General features: G+C 50.3%; 1 protein-coding gene across 3 annotated transcripts in view; it reads left to right on the top strand.

Moving 5' to 3' along the window:
• The window catches only part of MYT1L (myelin transcription factor 1 like), a 136,866-nt gene that overhangs the window by 61,047 nt on the left and 53,113 nt on the right, over positions 1-22,706 (top strand). For all 3 annotated transcript variants that reach the window (XM_032652890.1, XM_032652889.1, XM_032652891.1), the window contains exons 11-14: positions 2,905-3,152; positions 5,413-5,649; positions 7,413-7,534; positions 8,411-8,479. In XM_032652890.1, coding sequence (XP_032508781.1) covers positions 2,905-3,152; positions 5,413-5,649; positions 7,413-7,534; positions 8,411-8,479 — 676 coding nt within the window. The remainder of the gene's footprint in view (positions 1-2,904; positions 3,153-5,412; positions 5,650-7,412; positions 7,535-8,410; positions 8,480-22,706) is intronic.

Here is a 22,706-nt window from a genome sequence, read left to right as displayed (position 1 = left end):
GGCGTGTGGACCCCTGAGTCCAGCCAGACCTGACGGGGCCAGGCCCCATCCGGCAGCGCAAATACCCAGGAGGCACGTCTCTGGGCCATATTCGGTTTTGTCTGCTTTTCGTGGAAATTCAGGTCGGAAGGACACAGTTATCTATTCGCTACAGGAAATGTTATTTCAGAAGAAAGTGAGACGCACCCACTTAGTAAGACTCTTACAGGCAGTGTAGATTAATAAGGTGGAAGGTGGTCGCTCTGTTTTTCTCATTTGTCATATTTCATCACTATGAATCCCATGTCGTTTTTCGTTTCCCTGCACGAGAGGGCAGGGTACCTGAAGAGGTATCTCTCAGTACGGTGTAAGGTCGGGAGGACCTCTGATGCTGTAAATGCAAGGGTGTCGTTCTAAAGGAAGGCAGTTCCATCGCATGAGTTCTGCGATGTGCTGGTGCCTAGAGGGACAGTAACACATTTTGTCTGAGGATTGATTGGAAAAAGTTTTGATTGAAAATAGCTCTGTGCGTGGAAAGAAAAAGAAAGTGCATTTTGACTTTGTTAAAGGGTGGGGGGCTTCCTCAGTTCTGGGCAGGAGGTGGCAAGAGCCGTGACGGCCTTCCAGTGCCCCCCTGCTCTGCGGCGCCCCATGGCGTCCATGCAACAGCCCCAGAAACTGTGACTGGTCATAAAAATTACTGACACTAACGGTTTCGTAAATATCTTACCAACAGGCGATAATTATTAAAACCAAAGACCTTCATTACCCGAGAGATTTGAAGTACAGAGACTCATTTTCTTTTGGAACAAAGTAGTACATGATTGATGGCCCTTAGTGAAAGGATGCTTGTGAAATGAATGCTGTCCTCACTTTCCTCCTGGGTCGCGTGAGCTAAAATTCTGGACGAGTCCCATCAACTCAGCGTAATCCAGGAGAAGTAGAATCTTTTGATTTAAATGTTTGGTAAAGTAGAGGCACTTTCCAGAACTTTGCTGCAATGTGCTGAGTAGACACACGTGTCTTGTTTACTTTGCTTTAGGAACTGAAATTCCTTCATTTGAAAACAAAACTTTTTCCTTGTTTATGTGGACCACATTTCTTTTACCGACCCAGTGTCTAGCCCTCACTAGGGGAAAAAAATCCCTCATAAGTGTTAGATCATTTCTCCCACAGTTTTTATATTCCTATTTTTATAACAAAATTGTAAACGATGTAAAGCCTTGGACTTTAGTCAATTTGGAGAGCCTTGTGAGCTGTGGGGCGGCCTTGCTGCCCTGGTCGGTTTACAGAACCCAGTGGGCAGGTCGCCCTGCACGCTGCCCCCGGCCCCCCGGTTTCTGCTCAGACGTGAGACCCCCGCCCCCCCACTGCTCTGGCAGCTGCTTTGACGTGATCCTTGCATGGAGGAGAGAGGAGGGAAGGACAGACACACGGACAGTGTGAGGACTGGGCCTCAGGGCTCAGCTGACTCTGATTAGCGGAACAGAAGTAACTCCCTGACGAGTTACTCTCCGCGTTGGGCGGGTTTGAGGGTGGGGAAGTGACCTCGGGGTCCGTGCGAGGGGCAGCGACAAGGCGACAGCTTCCCTGAGGCCGCCGTGCGCCCAGAGCATTGCCAAGCCACGTCTTTGATGTCAGGAAAGCTCAGTCTTCCGTCCAAGGTCAAAAGGTACCAATAGTGAAAGCTTAGCTCTTCTATCACTTGTATCGGAATAGGGTGCTTTGGGGCAGTTCTTGGTGGTGCTGTGATGACCACCCGTGGTGTCTGTGAGGTTGTGGTCACTTCCAGACCATACCTGAGCGGGCAGGAGGGAGGTGCTGAGACGCCTGTGCCGCACGGAAGGGTGGCCTGCCGGAGGGGTCCCGGTGCTGCAGAAGGGTCTCCTGGCTCCCTGCAGCTCTCCCCTCAGAGCAATTCCTCCCTCTGCAGGGTCAGGTGAGCTGCTGACCCCTAAGCAAAGGGCATCCCGTGCCTTTAGCGACCGGCGCCCATCCTAATCAGTCATCCAGCGATCATCTTCCCGTCCTTGTGTCAAAGGAGACTGAACAGCTCTAGCAACACACTTGCTCTTGAGGGCCTGTTGGACTGTTGGGGAGGCTGGCTGTTCAGAAGGACCCGGCAAGCGAAGCTGGGGCGTGTGGAGGACGGTCGTTCCGCACGAAGGGCGGGGCTGCGGGCGCGCACCGGCGTCTGCCCGTCCCCGAAGCCCTGAACGCCTGAGCACTTGCCTTGGCCTATGTGAGCCCACACGTGTGTGCGGTTCTCTCCCCGTCACTGGCCCTCCCCCCGGGTGGCTCTTTATTAGAATCACAGAGGGAAGGGGTTTCTGTCGGGGTCTCGGCTGCACCCTGACTGGAATGCCACTCCCCGAAGCGCAGGTGCCCGCAGGCCCGCAGAGGTCCTATCTGTTCAGCTGGGTCACCTGCACTGGACAGTGGGCCCCAAATGGCTACTGTGGCCCCTCGCAGCCGGACGGATCATCCGGTCTCTAGCGGGATGAGGGGTCTACAGGGTCCCCGTCACCCCGGCGAGCAGATGAGCGGTCAGAACCTCCCTCCGGCGGTGATCAGGCTGGTGCGGCCAGTCGCTCCCCGCATCTTGGTGGCCGCTCCCTGACCGGGAGCGCGCCCTTAATGGTTACTCAGCGGGCCCCCTGCCTCCCGCTTGAGAGCCATACGCGCTCTTCCCGCTGGTCCCCAGCTCTGCCCGTCCAAATATACACCATGTGAAAAAAGGAAAAAAGGGGGGGAAGCCAGACTTTTTCGTTCGGGAATCAGCGGGTCGGCGGGTGCCGCGTCCCCCTGGGTACCTGCGCGCTGGCGTGGGCGCCCAGGGCGGGCGGGCGGGCGGCGCGGGCGGCTCTTCTGTTGCCGTGGCCCCGGGCGGGGGCCCCGAGTCATCCCTGTCCCCTGTCTCCCCAGCGAAGCGGTACTGCAAGGACGCCAGCCCCAGCAGCAGCGCCGCCAGCACCTACGCGCCCAGCAGCAGCAACCTGAGCTGCGGCGGCGGCAGCAGCGCCAGCAGCACGTGCAGCAAGAGCAGCTTCGACTACACGCACGACGTGGAGGCGGCGCACATGGCGGCCACGGCCATCCTCAACCTGTCCACGCGCTGCCGCGAGATGCCGCAGAACCTGTCCACCAAGCCGCAGGACCTGTGCGCCGCGCGGGTACGGGCCCGGCGGCGCAGCCCCACCTCCGCCTCCCGCCCCCGGCCGTCTCGGCCCAGCGGCCCCTAGGCGCCTCCCTCCCGGAGGCCGGCGCAGGCCGTGCGTCCGCCGGGCTCCGCTCGGAGGAGGCCTGACGGCGCGGGGTCCTGGGGACGCACTTTCCAGACCAAGAGAAATCGTCAGGGCTTTCAGATGAACGTTTCCATTTGGGACCCTCCTCTTTAGGACCCAGAGTCACTTCTGGAAACAGAAGGACACCACGCGGACTCCTGAGGGTTCCGAGAGCTGCACAGAGAATAGGAAGCTCCAGGAGCCGTGCGCCCTGGACCTTAAGCAGAGAAGGGTGGGCAGCGCCGCGGTCAGGAGAAACGCAGGACTGCTCCCTCCCGCCCAGCCCTGGGGAACAAAGACGGTGCAGAAATCCCGTTTCCCCACGGGTTCCCAGCCAGGCAATTACAGCCGGCTTCCATTAGTTCAAAACAGCATAGATGCCAAATCGGTGAGCGATACTTAGGGCGGTTCCTCGTCGATGGGCTCCTGGCATTGGGAGGAAGCCGTGCGGCCGCCGCAGCGCACAGGGCTGCCTGGCGAGACCACTAGGGGGCCGGGGACGCGGGAGGCGCGGGCGCCTCGTGCTCCCGGCCGGTGAGCCGGCACGCCGGCCCGCACCTCCTCTCCAGAACAAAGGGTCCCTCCATCGCCAAGTGCTGCTGGGCGTGCGCCTGAGCGCACAACGCTGACCGTAGTTGTTAGAAATGAGTGTGATTTGTATGAATGGAGAGAGGTCAGTAACTTTATGTTTTGCAAATGCTTTCTTCTCTATTAGTATTTTTATTCCTAGATTTTGGAGGAGTGTCAGGGGCACGCAGTTTCCGTGGAGATCAGGGCTGCTAAAATGCGAGGCTGGCATGGAGGAGATTCTGTTTAAGGGGGGAAAAAAGACAGTAACCCCTTCCAGTTTTTTTCACCTTGTTAAATTTAAACTAAGACAGAATTATAATCCAACACGATGAAGGCTAAGTTAGTATGAGAGCTGGAAACCGGGAGTGCACTTTGACAAGAAGAGTTCAGACAGAATAATATGCTATAATCTATCAAGGTAACAGCCCAAAGGATGGGGTTTTCCTTCCAAGCATCTCCCCTCTGCTATTGCATTCAGGCGAAAGAGCTGCTAGACATCTGAGTAGGCAGCACGTTTCACGCCAGCTCTGAAATCAAATTGCTCAAGGGAGTGTAACTCTCTGGGAAAAAAAAAAAAAAAATGGAGGATTGTCAAGGGTATTTTGATTTTTCTTCTCTGTCCTCCATCTGCCCTTCCTTCTCTCCCTCCTCCTGAGAGGCAGGCTCTGAGGAATTCTTGATCTGTTTAAAGCATCATAAAATTAAAAAATTTTTTTTAAAATGAAAAATAAACACCCTGTACCTCTTCATTTTTTCTAAAGCTGGTTGACTAAATTGCAGGCTTGCTGAGCCATAGAGCAGGTCAGCCCGTGATCGCGGCAGCAGTGCTGTGTTGGACTGAGATTGCACATCTTCCTGCTTAAAACGGAAAAGTCTCTCTCCACCATAGGTTTTGTATTAGAAAGTACATTTTATGGGGGGATTTTGGTTTGGTTTGGTTTCCTACTATATACCTAGAGCCTGTGCCTGATAGGACTCGATACACATTTGTCCAAAAAATGGAAAAAAAAAAAAAAGTAAATTCTAGTTCCTCTCCTCCATTCTTCTAAATTCTTGTGTTTTCCTCCACTCCAAGTCTTGGAGTATTAGCCTCAGTGAAACTAAAGGAGAATTTTAAGTATATATACATTTTTAGGTATTTATGTATAATCTGTACACACACATACATTTCTGAGCTCTTAAGAGGTCTTTGAACTGGAATAGAATTGAAATTAGGCACTTGTTTTTCTTCTGGCCCGGCTTATTTCTAAAGGCAAAAATGTATTAGGAAGAAAACATATACATCCCTGATAGGTAAGTGATAGAGAGATGATAGATAGTCGATAAGAGACAAGAGAGGGAGAGACTGATGGGTGATTAGTAGATAAGAGAGAGGCGGATGCGTGCGTGCCTCTGGCAGCCAATTTCCCAGCCGCGCGTGCGGAGCAAGGCATATGGGGGGCCACGTGCCCTTGCCTTGGGCGCTTCTCCACGTGAGACTGCAGTGAGCAGTTTCCAGTTTGAACTGTGTCCTGGCGGAAGGCAGGGCTGTGGTCTGGGGGATGGATTCTCACGGTCCCTGTGTCCTCCTGTCCCGCAGAACCCTGACATGGAGGTGGATGAGAACGGGACCCTGGACCTGAGCATGAACAAGCAGCGGCCGCGAGAGGGCTGCTGCCCCATCCTGACGCCCCTGGAGCCCATGTCCCCCCAGCAGCAGGCGGTGATGAACAGCCGGTGTTTCCAGCTGAGCGAGGGAGACTGCTGGGACTTGCCCGTGGACTACACCAAAATGAAACCCCGGAGGATGGACGAGGACGAGCCCAAAGAGATTGCTGTATGTCCTTCTCACTGACTGTCCCCCTACCCCGTCCACTCAGCACGTAAAGTTGGCACGACTGAGGGAAAATGCCCCTGGCACACGCCTTAACAGAAAATGTCTTTCCTCTTGAAAAATGACCTTTAGCTGACTAGGGCTTAGAAGACGTTTTCGGTTGACCCAGGAGAGATTTGGCACTAACACTGATCAGAGTGAAACAAACCATCGCCTCCTTTAAATGATGAGTTTTATTTTCTAACAAGTGTGTTTTGTTGCAGACGATTTCTGTAGGAAAATGTGTAAACAGCTTACTAGTTCATTTTTTCTGGGTGATAAATTGATAGAATGCAGGGTTCTCCTTGCAGGTAGGGAATTATAATGAGACTCTTAAATACTTAAAATGATTAATTCTGTGCGGTTAATTAGCTGGCTCATTGAAGCAAAGGACAGGGTCTGTTATCTAAGAAACCTAAAATACGCAGAAGAGCCTACCTACCCCAGCCTAGAACAAACCATTTTAGTACTGTCACCTAAATCTTTGTTGACTATAATATTACCAAAACACCTCTGTCAAGAACATATTTTTGAGGTAGTTACAATTTTCAAATTCAGATCATTAAAATAGCTGTCCTTTAGGCTAAGAAAATAAATGGGAAAAAAATGTTCTTTATTAGACTGACTTTTCCTCCAGTGTTCAACTCTGAAAATTATGACATCTTTATTCTCTGAAAAATGAAAATTCTTTTTGAACACAATAGGGAGAGCGCCATCCAAGCAATAGCATCTTTACAGGAGGGAGGTGGAGAAAAGGGAAACGTTAGCTATTTGTAGGAATTGGCAGGGAAGGCACCTGTTCATAAGGCATTACATCAAAAGCTTATTACGCTTATTTCAAACTGATTTAAGTATCCAGGCATCTTAAAGGAGAATAGAATCAGAGTGGCAAGCTAAATTCCAAAGTATTTTTTTTCTCCTACAGTGTTAAATCGTTACTACCAAATAAGGCATGGTAGTTGAATCTTCGAATTTATTTTAATTAAAATTAAGCCCCCATAAAAGGACAGCAGTATTTCCATCATAAGGTGTCACACAAGTGAAAACCCTTGCACTCCAGAAACACGTTTGCTGAACATCGCCACCTGTAGGAACTTCGAGGTTACTGCAAAGGCCCCCGTTAGCCAAAGTAGGTACATTCTATTAAAAAAAAAAAGAAAGAAAAAGAAAAAAAGTGTTGCCTACGAGTATTGTAAAATCACAGCGTCAGTCTAAACTGGGCTTCCCTTGCCTTGGGACTTAAAGCACAGACAATACTTCTGTGGTGTAGGATACTTACCAGAGGCTGTTAGAAGCCCCGGAGTCTAAAATATCTTTGGGTAAAAATGCTTAAGCTGCGCCCAGTGATGTTGGATAAAGTGCCGTATGTCTTAAACCCAGGTGAGCAAGGTCCACCGAGCAGCCTCTCTGCCTGCCAGACCGCTTATCTGTCCCTCCTGTCGGTACAGCTTCAGGAATTTGAATAAGGAATTTGAATTTGCCCACTGACAGTTTACCCTAAGTTTAGGAATTTAGAGCAAGTGATGAGACATGAAAGTCGCCCAAAGAGAGAGATACTCTTTCAGCGAAGTTGGGTTTGCGTCCTCAGGGTGAGGGTGCATCGTGACTTTAAGGGTAGGGTGGGGACAGGTGGGCAATGCAGGGCAGCCATCCCCTGGGGGGACACAGCCTCTGGTCTGTGTATCCAGCGTCATCGGTGTGGCCCTGAAGCTGTGTTCTGCCCGCAGCCGGAAGACTTGGATCCCTTCCAGGAGGCTCTAGAAGAAAGAAGGTACCCGGGGGAGGTGACCATCCCGAGCCCCAAGCCCAAGTACCCCCAGTGCAAGGAGAGCAAGAAGGACTTGATAACGTAAGCATGGCGTGAGGTGAAATTACCACTCTTCTGAACCTTCCCTTTCTTTGGCTTATCTCTAAACCGGGTCTGTATATGCCTTGCCGTTTGAGCATGCGACATGCGCAGCGTACAAATGTCCCCAACTGCCAGTCGGGTGGAGCGAGAGGCCAGCCGTGGACGCGCTTGTTCCGAGCGATGCTCTGTGCTCTGGAGACACCATTTCCATGTAATCCTGTGCGTTTTGCAGCTTTTCTTCAGGGCGCTTAAATCCCTGTGCAGACATTGCAGCTAAACTGGAAACAATGAAACTTTTTTCAAGCTTTTTTTTCAAACATACTTACTATTTTGGCTGTTTTGTTTTTGTTTGGTGGCAGATGTCCAACACCAAGGTGTGATGGGAGTGGTCATGTGACTGGTAATTACGCCTCACATAGAAGGTGTGCCTTCATTTTACTCATGGTGGATTCTGTCTTTTCAATTTATTGTTTTCAGCTTACCTCAACAATGCTGTCCAAGTACAAACGTTGAATTCTGTGTCACCCCTTTAAGTGCTATATGTTGACCTTCAAAAGCATGCTAATTGACGTGTTGTATAATGTCTTTTATTTTGAAACAAGCTACCTAAATTTGGAAAATGACTTTTAACAAACATTGAGACCAAAGGGCACAAATATTTGAATCTTATTTTTTCAAGTTTCTGGAAAGACACGTTTCCTTCAATTTCTATGTAAACATGAATTAGTTAATTATACCAACAAAATTCAATATACAGCACTTGCCCCATTGCTTTTCTGCATTCAACTTTTTAATTTCAGTTTTATGTTGTGTTTGTTCGGGAACGTAAGCTGGGCCTCGGGGCTACTCACCTGACTCTTCCGCCCTGTCTTACAGTCTGTCGGGCTGCCCGCTGGCTGACAAAAGCATTCGAAGTATGCTGGCCACCAGCTCACAAGAACTCAAGTAAGATTTAACGAAAATCCTTCTCTTTCTAAAATCTATTCGCTTGGTAGTAACAAAAAGGACGTGTCGTTTGAAAAGAAAAAAATGTCTTTAAAAAGCCACCTGTGTGCGTCAGCGCCTCAAATCAGCGCACATGACTGGGCTTCAGGATATTAGTCACTTCTCTGGACAATCCATCTGCCTTTTCCCTCTCGTTTACCTCCAGCTTTTTCATATCGTATCCTTCTTCTATCTTGAATTTTCTAAAGTATAGGTATTTTCTCTCCAGATGTGTATGCACGTGGAAGGGAAGTTTTACAGAGTTACTCAAACTTTTAGGAACTGATTGATTGTAACGTAAAAAGTCAAAAATTGATTTCTTAAAAGTCAGTAGTTAACACGTCACTTTAAAGATGGATATTTAAATAGCACGAATGACAAAAGCCCACCATGACCGTAGCTAATTCCTTCAGAGTGTACTGCGGTTGTAGCTATGGAGACTCCTTAGGGCGGTGGTAACTCACAGGTAACTAAGGCTTTTACCAGTGCACGACAGCACGGCCCTCTGTCTCCTCTGAGCCTGTAATTTTCTCTATCTTTTCATCATGAATCTGGTCAGCTACATTTACACCACCAGACTAAGGGTCTTCTTCTTTGTGTGTGTGTGTGTATACACACACATATATACATATATATATACACACACACACACACACACACATACATATGCACATATATACATCCATATTCAGTCACTAGACAGGTTTTGGAAGAAGTCAGTCCAAGCCATTGACAGCAGATTAAGACCTTTGGTCATCTAGTTAGAAGGGATATTCAGGTGTCTGTAAGGGAAGAAGGGCAAGACTTGAACATTCCATAACGTAATGAGAATCGAGATTCCCAAAAAATTGTTTTTAATTACCTGGCCTGTTATAAAAATCATCACGTCAAATTGCTCAGCTTCCATTTTGTTTGGAAATGGCTTTATCTCCAACGCAGAGAAGATTCTGTTTTCAGACCCTGTTGGATTCCTTTCCCAAGGACCCCACCCCGTGCTCCCACTCCCTCGAGACAGACCAGGGCATCCGCAGAGCGCGGGTTCTGTTTCACACCGTGTCGTTTTTTACAGGATCTCTGCCCAGGGCCCTAGCGCCATAGATCACCTGCTCATGTTCAGTGGCCTACTGAACTAGCCCTTCCGGCACGAGACCCTGGGAGTTCTCTTCATGGCGTGTAAACACCAGGAGGTCGTCCTCTTACTTAACAGCTGTAAAGTTTGTAGCCGTCTTCGCGGTGCCTGACGGACAAATAGCTTTTAGAACCTCAAATGGACAGAATTGGCAAGAACCTCCCGGGCCGCTGTGTTAAGACCTCCTTTTGGCACGGCTTGAAATTATATTCCCCTAACAATCAAAACGTGGTTAACTGCACTTGGAGCTTGGCTAACATCAGAACGTGGCAACTTCCCTTTGACTCTCTTGCTGAGGAATACTTTGCCATCTCCGGTTCCAACAGGCCTGCTGTAGACAGGGCAGCAGCCTGTAGACGACTTGCATCTGGTGTGGCTTCTCGTTGGTGGTCTCCAGACCCCAGAGACCAGAGTAGGCTTCTGATGGGTCTGGTTTGCGTGGCTTTGCATCCTCTGACTTTGGGCTTGGAAGGTTGTGTTGATCTGGAGTCCCAGGCAGACCTGCTTCTCCTCCGCTGCTGACTCTCTCTTCTTGTCCTGTCTTCTTGGAAGATGGCGTGATGGTCCACGCCATCTTCATCTTCAGAGTGGTGTCCGAGTTCTCTTCACATCCTCCTGGGCGGTGTCGGGCTGTCTGTTCCCTCCTCCCTCCCTCCCTCCGCCTGGGGGTCGGGGTGGGAGGTGAGTATCTCCCAGAGGGCGATGGCTTCTCCTGATTGACGCTGATCTAAAGGCCACAGTCACCTGTAACTTGTCTTTGCAGCAGGTGAATCCCGCTTCAATTGACCCTTTTTCTGGAAAATCCAAACTTGACCAATTTTCTGAAATGATTTGTTTTTAAGAATGGATCTTCAAAACTAGGGGTCTCACTTACATGTCTACTATAAATAGTCTGATGTTTAAATGACCATCTTTTACTTGACGATAAGTCTTTCTCAACTGAGGGAACCGTATATTTTAATGTGTTTTTTTTCCTTTAATCTTTTACTTGATGACAGCCCTCCATCCATGGCTTTTTCATGCGGGTCATAAAGCCTTTCCTGTACACAGGAGCCGAGATGAATCCCTTTAGGATTCGCAGCTGCTTTCTCTAGGATAACTCATGCATGTGCCCTTTTCAATAGCTTATTCTTTACATATGTATTTTTAAAGCTTTGGTCAGTTTCCGCTGCACAGCCCTTGCCTGATTGAGAGAGTCCTTGTGTGATGCAGTGATCTCCACTTCTTCATAGAGACACCTTAGGAAGTGGGTCCCAACTGCCTCACAAATGTTTCTCGCTTCTGCATCAGCTAAGAAATAGAACCTCCGGGGAATGTTCCCCCTTGTCACTTCTGATGTTGAATTTTGTTAGTTGGCCGTTAACAGGACATTCTCGATCTCAGACACACGAGTTTTGCCAGATACACTCTGGGTCTTGGGTCCTCCATCCTCTTAAACTTCCTGAGATAAGACCTTGCTCCATTCTCATCTAGAACAGCACACGTGGGATGGTCTTAAAAGGAAGCCGATTGTGTTGTCGAATTATGTACCATATGTAAACTGAACCTGTATTAAAATGTAATGTGTTCGTGAATATCATTCAGTCTCTGCAACTATTGCTTTCTTGTCCCTGGTCCGTCTGGCGTAGAAAACAGGTCGGTGGCTGGGTCAGAGGCAGGTGACAGCACTGGCGGAGGGAGCGCCAGAGGCAGGCGAGGGGGCCCGAGACGACCGCGACCCAGGGCCCCGAGACTAGCAGAGCCTCTCAGGCTGAGGCTTGATGCTACACAGACGCCCAGGAGCAGCCACCCCCCCGAGGACTCCTGACCGTGACGTTCATTGAGACCCCAGGCCAGGAAGAACACAAAAGAATGAAATTGTTCAAATGAATGTGATTTTTTGGTGAGGACTCTGCCTAACAAGAGGGAAGTTTCTTCTCTAAAAGTTTCCTTGGCTAGGATCCCCTGAAAGAACTTGCAGATCACATCACATCATCCTCGGCCCATATTTTTTTTAAGAAGCCACATCCCCCCAGCCAGAAATTCTTTTTCCTACTTCCGGATGCGAGATCAGCACAGACACGGGCGTGATGTAGGTGTTTTAGCCACCTCCATGACCGGTTTAAACCGGTTAAAAACTGACTTAAATCAGAGGCGATTAGCTCTAAAAACAGTCCCTCAAACTGGCTTCCATTCACGCTCAGTTGGCCACATTTAGATTCTCCCTTGTTATTCCTGTCTTTGTCATAGAACCAAGAATCCCTGTGGTTAATGAGGGTCCTTGCAGGAGAAGGAATTGTCCGTCCCTGGTTCTCTTTACTTCTTCACCTGTGGACTTTGATTTAATCCTCGTGGGCTGGGTGGGGTCCTCCTTTGGGTTCTCTGACATTTAAGTCGTTCTTGTGTGTTCTGTCTTTCCGAGGCATGTCTCCCAGGTATTTTCACCTTAGACACAGAGGAACTTTAACCACATACTGAAAAAAAAACCTTGTTTAAAACCTGGTTACCTGTACTTAAATAAAAGAATTAAAATTTTGAACTTAGGCCAAGATATGACTTTTCTCTAAGGGATCCCTATTTCTAGAATTTCTGAGGGCTTATTTCTTCAGCTATGCATGTCGCGCTGGCGTTGGGAGGATTATTTACCAGGGTCTAATAGAGCCTCACCCCGCCCACAGCTTCCACTCTTTCGGGTGCAGGAAGTTCACCCGCTTTCAGTGCATACCAGGTTCTGAGAACTAATCCTCATTTCGATCACCTTCCGCCTTCCCGGTTCACAGTAGTAAATCCAGGGGACTTTGTGAATTACAGCTGCCGTGGACCGAGGGCTGTGGCCTTCACAGAGGACGTGTCTCTGAGTGGAAGGACGTGTGGACCCCTCTGTACAGTTAACGCCTTACAGTAGAAGTGATGCTGAGGTTCTGGCCCTCACGTTGGGGGAGGCATGTGATACGTGATCTTTCACTTCAAGGAGCCCCTCAGATGCCCTCCTTTCAGTTAGAAAATCATTTTATTCCGTAGCAGCAGGGCCACCTGAGCACACCTGGTGCATACGCGTGAGTGTGCGTGGGGGAGAAGGGCACCAGCCTCGGGCATCTGGGGCTCATGTCACACCATAGACACGACCTGCTGGGACCCGGTGAGCAACGCACACCTGAGATTTAGACGAGGCTCGGAGCCTTCTCTGCGCGCCTGGCCCTTGAGAAGGTGGGGGGCTCGGACCCACCTCTCAGATGTGGAAACTGAGTCCGGGCAGTTGGGCAGCTCAGTCAGTAAGTGGCCATCACCAAACGTGGCCCAAGCGCCTTTTCCACACTTCATGCTACCGTTTCAAAATTAGTATCCCTTTAGGGGTGTTGGTTTTCGATGGAGAATTAAAGGTTTATGCTTAACTACATAAAAATACAAATTCTGAGTTTCTTTCTCTGAAGCTTTTAACTTTAGGTCTCATGCCGTGTTTTCTCATAACCCGCACGGGGGACTAAACAGGGGATTGGGTCCTGTGAAGCTAAACTTCCAGGTGGGACATGACCAGCAGTCGTGGAAAACTGTTCACAGGGGTTTTGTCATCCCCAGGAAGAACCTCGTCCCACAATTTCTATTTCAACATCTGTAAAATGTTGATAAAGTTTGTGCTGCAGCATTTTTCTAAAAATACCCTAAGAAATACAGCTTGCGGCAGATAGATTTTTATTTAACCATAAGTAAGGTCAATTTAAAATAAGTCCCATATAGGAAATTCAGGGGAGCACAATATAGGAAAACTTCTACAATAAGGATGTTTGAGGATGACTCCAGTTATACACACACACACACACACACACACACTCACCCACAGACACACACTCACAGCGCACACACACACGCTCACGCACTCACACACACAAATACACACATGCTCACACAAACACACTCACACTGACACTCTCACACGGACACACACTCACGCACACACAATCACATACAGTCACCCACTCTCACATGCGCGCACACACACGCACACACTCTCACAGTCTCACACAACACACACACACATAGATTCGCACACATGCACTCACACAAACTCACACTCTCGCACACGCACTCACACATACAAATGCTGACACACACACTGACACACGCACACACAATCACATACACTCACACACATGCTGACACACTTACACGTGTGCTCACACACGCACTCACACTCATGAACACACACACACAAGCTCTCACACTCACACACACTCCCACTCCCACGAATGAACACACAAACATACAGTAAATAAAGCAATGCAGTGTGGCTCAGGCCTGGGTTCACTGAGTTTCTTATTAAGGGAGGGTTCTGGGGGAAAGCCTGGGTTCTTCTCTCTGTTTCTGGAACAGGCAGACTTAGCCATGTAGCGTCATAGGGCCCACCTCCCTGGATGCTGGCCCAGCTGCCAAGTGTCATCGGGTAGTTTGCTATTGTACCTGGATCCGTCAGGAATCTCCCTTCCTGCTACTTCTCTTTCTAATAGCCGACATTAGACTCACATTAGTTAAATCCCTTCTTTTAATATTTATTTATTTATTTATTTGGTTGTGCTGGGTCTTAGTTGCCACGGGCATGCTCCTTAGTTGCGACTCCAGGGCTCCTTCGCTGCGGCTTGCGGGCTCCTTAGTTGTGACATGTGAACTCTTAGTTGTGGCACACGGGATCTAGTTCCCTGACCAGGGATCAAACCCGGACCCCCTGCATTGGGAGCATGGAGTCTTAACCACTGCGCCACCAGGGAAGTCCCTAGACCCAGATGGTTATGTTTTAATCACCTTTAACCATTTTCACATGCAAATCAACAAAAAACAAAACAAAGCAAAAAACACAGAAAAGCGTTGATATTTAATTTATTTTATAAAGGGATCTGTGCTTTACAAAAGCACCTGCAGAGTTCTCGGGCAGTATTTGAATGCAGTCTAGGTGTGTCTGTCTTTGGTTTGTTTATCCTCCACCATCTTCCAGGTTTGGGTGCAGGTTATGAGGAAGTTTGCATGTGAAAAACCAGACTTCAGTCGTCAAAGAAAGGCACAGGTGTAGGAGGGAAGTTGACTAATCAAGACACAGCTCTGTACCAATAAACTCTTTGTGCAAAACAAAACACAGAGACCGGCCTCTCCCGTCAGAGGGCCGTCAAGTCCTCATCTGTGAAATGGGAGAGTCCTGGTACCCGGCTCACTGTAGATGTTCAGTTATTGTCCCCGTCACCACGGCAACACACGCAAGTCCCACAGCTCGTGTTAAACTGCTGGGTTTTGTGACAACATTAAGCAGAATTCAAAGGAGGAAAATGTAAGCGTTAGTTTAACGTTTACTTAATGACTTCTGTGACCTCCCTGAAATAAGGAGAACTTTAATTCACTCCAAAGTCTTCTGAGCCTCTGGCTTTGGAGGACTTTATAGCAAGTCCTTTGAGTTAGAAAGAAAAATAAAGAGAAGAAAGACACTGCGGCAGTTACATCTGTTGGAACCCTGGGGGTGGGCGGTGATTGCAGAAAGGGGCGCCTGTGTGCTGGGCCCTCCCTGCCATGTTTCTGCAGTGCCTTGTGTATGTGTGTGCGTGTGTCCACGTGTGTGTGAGTGTATGCAGGTGTGCACGTGTTCATCTGTGGGCCAGCACAGGTGTTCTCGCGTCTGGTTGTCGCCATCAGCATGTGGGCGGCATTCTGCTGCCCCGGGAATCATTTCCGCCCCTCTGTGCTCACATCCCCTCAGTAAAGAGGGATGTTCTGCAAAGTCCCTGAGCCTCGAGTCGGAAGCAAAAACCGGGAGAGGGCATCTCCCGGAAAACCATAAACAGAGCTGTTTCATTCTTTCGTTTTAAAAACTTGTAATCCGCACCCAGAGATAAGACACCATTTCTGCCCTCAAGGGACCATGGCCAGTCCCGTGCAGGGCATCCTGGGAGGCGACCATCGGGGTTGGGGGGTGGCTGGGGAGCAGAGGTCGTGGGCCAGTGCCTGAGCTCAACTGGTCCAGGCGCGGGCAGCAGACGGACACACTGAGGCCGGGAGGAGGCCGTGCTGTCGGGGCCGCGGAGGGGCCAGCGAGGGGCCGGGCAGAGCCGGCTGCGGGGAGCATGGTCCGGGCAGGGGCCCGGAGCCCCGAGCGCCGCTCAGCCGGGTTGGGGGTGGAAGCAGAGGGGAGTCAGCCGTCCAGGCCGAAGCAAGGCTCATTGCAGGCGGTCTGTCATACTGAGCACCGCCCCACGGGAAGCACTGCCTTGGCTTGGCCCCCTGCGCTCTTAGGGATCCCTTCTCTCCTCAAAATGAGGGATGTGCTGGGTGGGCCAAAAGGCTGCCGTAAAATCCGGGCTTCGTCGGCTCGTAGAAACTGAATTTTTAAGTTGTTCGTTGGTGCCTCATCACCCATTTTCATTGAAGCTAAATGAAACACGATGAATGTGGACCAGATCCCCGACCCACGCTCAGCCAAGTCACAAACTACTTAAGTCTTGTGTGAAAGCTCTGTGGGTCTGAACCATCCTCCTTAGGGCTCCTGGTCGAGGGGTTTCACTGCAGCAACCCCTGCTCCCCGGCCCTGGAGAGGCAGCGTCCTTTTTTGTTACCTCAGGTGTGGATTCAGCTGGCATCCGTGTTTCATTTCACCTTCAACCTGCCTTACTTGCTGTCTTCTGGGCTAAACCAATCTGTCCTGTCACCTGAACAGTCCATACGCTGGCCATTTAAAACCAGCTGACAGTGGCCACTGTGTCTGACCTGAGAGGAAGCCCTCCCGGGGATGGGGCTGAACTTCTAACTTAAAGCTGGCCTTGAGAGTTTCATGTTTTTTATTGTGAAAAACTTGGGGGAGGTTTTAAATCCAGAACAAGGCCACGAAAGAGGCCTTCCTTACGAAACATTTCTTCGCATTCCATTCCTCCGTTTTGAAATGGTGAAATTTTAATACAGATACCAGACAGTCCTGAATGATACTATTTCTAAATAAATAGAACACAATTTGTCATCTAATCCAAACTAAAATAATCCACCTGCTGCAAACTATTTGAAAATGACTCTTTGAATAAATTTATTTTTTAACTGCAAAATTACTTGCTTTATACAATTGAGAATATAAACCATACAGCATATTTGGTGCATGTGAACAGAAGGAAAAAAATGTTTTCCTTACAATTTTAAATACTGCCACTTTAAAGGTACTTTAAATGTACGTACATATGTATTTAAATATGCTGCGTGTCGATGTGTAAACACACACTCATGTGAATACATGGATTTTGCTGCCTGTGTTGTCAGGCCAGGATTCAAAGCCAGACACATGGCCCTTCGTAAAACGTGTTGAATCGGCTGAGTCCTCTCCATACGTTACATCTAGTTAAATTTGGCCTTTCCTGATTATTGGGAATGTGGTCCCATTTTCATTTCATTCTGGGCTCCTCTGGGGCAGTTCCGACAAATGGTCTTCCTTCAAGCTCAGCGGCCGGTCACCACCCCAGCCCTGAGCTACCAGAGAAGCTGCTTCTGTGAAGGAAATGAGGGTCTGACCAGCCAGGAGCAGGTTACGTTGGCCTTTAATTGTAAATTTGAGGTTTTATTCCCGTAAACACTTCACTAATTTATAGTTTCCTCGAGCAAAATGAGCAAATCTGGAAATAAAGTAGACGTTCCCTTTGGGAAGTTACCAGCGAGGATTTCGGAGGGCATTTTTTGCTAGCAATTTCAGGAAAGAGAACCATCCTCTTTGGGTTTCCTTCTTGATTGGAAAGACTGGCTCTGAGCGGGTGAAGGGGGTGTTTGATGGGCCGAGGCCGGCCGGGGAGCCTGGATGCTCGTAGGGAGTGATCCCACCTGTCTGCGCATTTGACCCGTCTGTGTATGTAACGTACCTGTGTACTTGTCCCTAAACGTGATCCCTGATCTTCCAGGAGCCACAATTCAAGGATAATCACATCCCTTCTCTTCCATTCTCTCTCTTTTGCATTTGTACAAAGAGAGACGTGTCCAGACACCTGTGGATTCTGCTTAGCTGTCTGCAGGTGGTCCATGTGCTTAATCCTGTTCTCTGTCCACAATAATCCTGCTACCTTCAAAGAGAATTGGAGAATATTGGGATAGTAGAGAGAGACGAGAACTCCCACTCTTACCTGACCTTTTTAAGGAAACAAAAACTTAAGCGCAAATACTTTCTTAATAATCAAAATGAAAATGTGATCTGGCTTTACAAAATGAGTTTCTAACTCACACGACTGTCCAGCAGCACTTTGTGGGGTGATGGGGATGCCCAGGAGGACAGCCTCAGCCACACGTGGCTGCTGAACGCGCGAGGCCACCGGGGCTGAGGAACGCATTTCTAATTGCACTTCGTTTTCTGAACTCAGATTTAAGTAGCCACTCTGTCAAGCAGACATCCTCAGTGGACAGTGCCACGTGGAACCTTAGACTTCGTGGATACTGTTCGTCATATATAGTCTTACTACATTTTAATACACATTCAGGAATATTTTAGTCCTACAACTGAAAAGTTTATGATTTTTTTAGCATCTGTGTCCTCAACGTTTTTGTTAATATTATAAGCCATTGACAGAGAGGTTAGCCCTTTTATATTTACATGCTGTCCTCTTTTTAATTTAATGCCATTTATAGACAGATTAAAACTAAATATTATATAAGCTTCACAGTGTGTTTTCAGAATAGAATATTTGCATGTTACACCAAAACCTCATTGTTTCGGACCATTCGGGCAGTATTCAATACAAGGTAGTGGAGAGCCTCTGTTATGTTATTTTAAAAATATGTTTGACTTTATTACTTTCAAACTTGTACAGAGATTCAAGTCTAGTTAAGCAGGTGTCACCAAAGAGAGCTGCGTAGGCCCCCTAAGGACTAAGTAATCCTGGCTTATAACTAGCATACGCATTATTAATATTTGGGGCATCGAGGTTGTTAGAAGCCTGCTCTCCACTAGTAGCTGGAATACTTCTCTTTCAAGCTGGCTTCTGCCCTTAATTATCCGCTACCTGTGGGGAACGCTGCCCCACGGAAGTGACCTTCAGGCCCTCCCCGTCCCAGGTAGCGTTAGCGGCCGGATCCTGAGGACGCCACCACAGTGTACGGCGCACAGTCCGGGGCTCAAATTGGTGGCTTCTTTTAGCTCGCTTTCAACCCCAGGGCCACAGAGGGCAGCTCCATCTTGGCCTCGGCGGGACAGGGCCACGCACCTCCCTGCTCCACGCCCCCGCCACGGGCGCTTGGATGGCGGCTTCGCATCCCTTCCGCTCTTGTCCTCCTGTGGTCAGGTGGTGGTGGTGCCTTACTACACGCCTGCCCTCTGTTGAGAGGAATTGCAATCGCCCATCGCTGGCACGTGTAAGGGGCTCTTGGCGAAGAGGGGGAGAGTGTGATTTTAACAAGACCACGGCATTTTTAAATGACATTCTTGGAAACAAAGCTACTATACGCTCCAAAACTTGAGAAAGCGGGGGAAGAAAAATTATGTATAATCTCATCTCTCTGATAAATGTTAACTAATTATTATTAATGATATTATTAATCACATCCCTCGAGGATCTTGAGGCCTGCTTCTTTGTGTACTGTGTAGGTTATGGAATCTCTAATAGCTGCATAAAATTCCTGGGGTGGGAGGGGATGTTTCTGTAGCTTCCCTCTTGGCCTGGAACGACGAGCAAACACAGACCCAAGCCCCGGGAACGCGGGCGGCTGGCGCGTGCACGGAGGCCCCGGGAGCCGACAAGGGTGTCTCCGCCCAGTTAGGATCTCGGGCGGATCACAGACGGGACGGGACGGTACCCTGTGAAGTGAGGTGACGAGCTCTGCGCGTATACGGCTCACTTTACAGACCCGACAGCTCCCACAGCTGAGCCTGAAACAAGGACCACAGGCTAAGGGCGTGTATTCTTCCTGGCGTTTGCGTGTAAAACCCCGTGTGCGGGGAAACAGCAGGAACACGGCCCCCGCATGCTGGCAGGGACGCCTGGGGGTCCGAGGAGGGACAGCCAGGGGCAGGTTCCAGAACGTGAAGCAGAGCGTCAGGGATCAGATCCCATCAGGCCTGCAGGACCTGGCAGGACTCTGATCTCCACTCTGAGGGGGCTGGGTTTCGGCACAGCAGAGACATCACCTGATGTCTTCCACTCATCGCTCCAGTTCCCGCCAAGAGGAGGTCAGGAAGGCCCATTGGGAGGCCGTGGCGACCCTCCGGGTTGGAGATGATCCCACAGGCGAGGTCAGGAGCACAGCAGCTGCAGGAGCGGTCAGAACCTGGGGGCTCTGCCCGAGGAACGCGATGTGGCGTGAGTGTGAGAGCATCCGCGCCACCCAAAGGTGCCCCCAGCACCTGCGGTTTCCGAAAACAGGAGGAGCCTGCGGGGGAGTCGGGGGGCGGGGGTGGGGAGCGGGCCAGGCCGCGGAGGGTTGAATGTCCTAGGCGGTCGGGAGAGGGTCGTGTGAGCACCCGCAGAGTTCGCGAGAGACGGGGGCTGGAACCCGGGATGTGGAGGTCGCCAACATACACGTGGCGATTAAAGCTGCTCAACTAGCGGAATGAATCAGCGGGAGTGAGCGTCGGCGGAGAAGACAAGGACCGAGGCCACAGCCCAGCCTCGGGGTCTCCTGTTTGAACTCAGTGGGAGGAGCCCCGGGGTAACCTGATCACTTCCTGGAAACGGAAATTATCACAAAACTTCCAAGTCCGTCACAAATACGTTCCCTCCGATGTCTGGCAGGCCCCTTTCCTCCCAATAGAATGGGGCAGCACCAAGGATTTCCCACTTACTGACGGTGGCAGCCAGCCCACAAATCGCACCATGGGCTGTGTTTGGACGGGACGACGTTTCAGAAAGGAAATAGTATATCTGACTTGTGACGATAGCTCTGTAACCACTGGGGACCATTTAAATGTGACTGTGGTGATGCGTTTTTCTCTTAACGCATTGTCAGAGCGACAGGACCTCCATCCATCGGGGTAGGGGCCTCACCTGCCCACTTTCCCCTGACGCTCACGCTTCTTGCCGGGCTCCTTGGATAAGTCAAGCTGAGGCTGAACGGACGCACTGGGAGAAGGTTGGGAAAGTGTGAAAACGATGGCCTTTCGGAGCAGCTGGTTCCGGCAATGATCTGATTATCAAACGGTGCTGCTTCTGCTCTTGCCGTGAGGATCACATCCACACTTAAGGCGGGTGACCCCCAGCTCTGCGTCGGGCAGAGAGGGAGGACGGTGAAGCTGGATGTACTTTCATGGGAGACTAGCCTTGGTTTCACCTTGAACGTAGATTTGCAGACTGTTTCACCTTGAGGCTTAAAGATGGCTTGAGAGATCCTGAGATGTATATTTCTTAATTCTTCAAGTAACTGTCTACAATGTATGCATGCTTCATGATGCAAGAACTTTCTGGTGCCCTCCCCCTTTGGCCCTTTGCAAAGCAGGCACATCCCCTTGAGGTGACCTTCCTTGACCCTCCTCTCGATCCAAATCCACCGTCTACAGGAGCCCAGCCATGGAGCCAGGTCGGCCCTTCACTGAGCTGGCTAATCCCCTCACCTGGGCTTAGATCCCACAGCCACAACGCCGGCGCCCTGGCTTCTTTCTGCAGACATCATGTCCCATCTTACACTGTGGCTGTGTGGTCACCTGGACCGGACACAGAGCAGAGGTTCCTGAGGGCACCCCTCAGGACTTCAGCACCCAACTCCTTCTCAACAGCACTTCGCACTGCGCTGGGAACCCAAGCCGTTGAGAAAATCAGTCAACGCATCAGAACAAGATGACTTGTACAACACAGCCTGGTAAAGAGCCCAGGAATTCTGCAGGGAGAACTGCGGAGGGAAAGTAGTGGGGTCTGCAGACAGGTCAGCCAGGTGACCTTGGGCAGATGCGGCCACGTCTCTGAGCCCCAGGCCTCCACTGTGGAGGGAGGGGATTCGGCCAGATGACCTGGAAGGTTCCGGTGAATTCGGAAACACTGTTGCCCTGGGTGCAAAGGAGGCAGTGGTGGCAGGCGAGCTCTATGAGGTCACCTCTGTACAGGGGACAGAGCTGCACATGGGCGGCATCAGTGTCAGGGACATGTGGAGGTGAAAGCCTGGTGGCACACGTATGGTGCGGCCCTGGACGCGTTCTGCTGCTGGACGCACGTGGCGTCTCCTGCACCAGGACGGCGATTTCCGAGTGAGTAATGGAGGAAAGACATACCTTCTTGGTTGCTGGATGGGAAGCCGGGGAGGAAACAGCATCACTGTCCAGTGGGAGGCCAAGCTGCCCGTCAGCTGTGCCCTGAGCCCTGCGCAGACTCGCAGCATCCTTGTGGGGCAGGGGGGCAGGGGTGGGTGCGGAGGACGAGAGCCGGGTCCGGCCAGCACTGGCCACAGGTCAGTGGAGCTGGAGGGCCTGAGCACAACTCTGAAAAGGGGAAGAAGAAGCACTTCTCTCTCCCGACCACCAGGCCACTTAGTCTGCAGCGCAGAGGGGCACAGACAACCCCTTTACAGCCGGGGACCTAAGACTTACGGGAAGGGACAGCTTGCATCGTTCCACGTCTACCCACCCCACGTGAGTTTTACCTGTTTTCCAGACACGGCTGTTTGTGGAAGGCACTGAGATGCTTATCCTCTTGCCGGGGGCATCGGGGCACCTCCCGCGGTCCCCCCCACCTCCTCCCTCCTGACTGTAGCTTCTCTCTTCCTGCAAAGCCCCCCCACAGACCCCACCCCCTCTGCCATCTCTGGCCGTCCCTGGCGGTCTCTCTCCAGCACCTGTGACGTGTGTTAGATGGAAGAGAGTTGCCCTTTCCGAGACTTTCAGTTCAGATGTTTTTTGGCCGTATAACTTTGCGTATGCTCTCTTCTCCAAAGTTTTGGACTCCCAAGGAATGTGTATCTATTCGTTGGGCTTTCCATGTAGGTTTGTTTGTTTTAAAGTGGAATGGGCTGTGTTTTCAGTTTAGCCCTCTCACCGCGTGGGGTCAGGGCTCCCTGGGGGCCACGGGCAGGTGGGCTCAGAAGGGCTGGGCTGGGGGCAAGCGCAGCCCCTGGCACGGGGCCTGGGTCACGCTCAGCACTGGACACGTCGCTGGTGAAGCGAAGTGG

The sequence above is a fragment of the Phocoena sinus genome, chromosome 13, assembly GCF_008692025.1.
Source record: "Phocoena sinus isolate mPhoSin1 chromosome 13, mPhoSin1.pri, whole genome shotgun sequence".
NCBI lineage: Eukaryota > Metazoa > Chordata > Mammalia > Artiodactyla > Phocoenidae > Phocoena > Phocoena sinus.
This window is presented reverse-complemented; position numbering and strand designations above follow the sequence as displayed.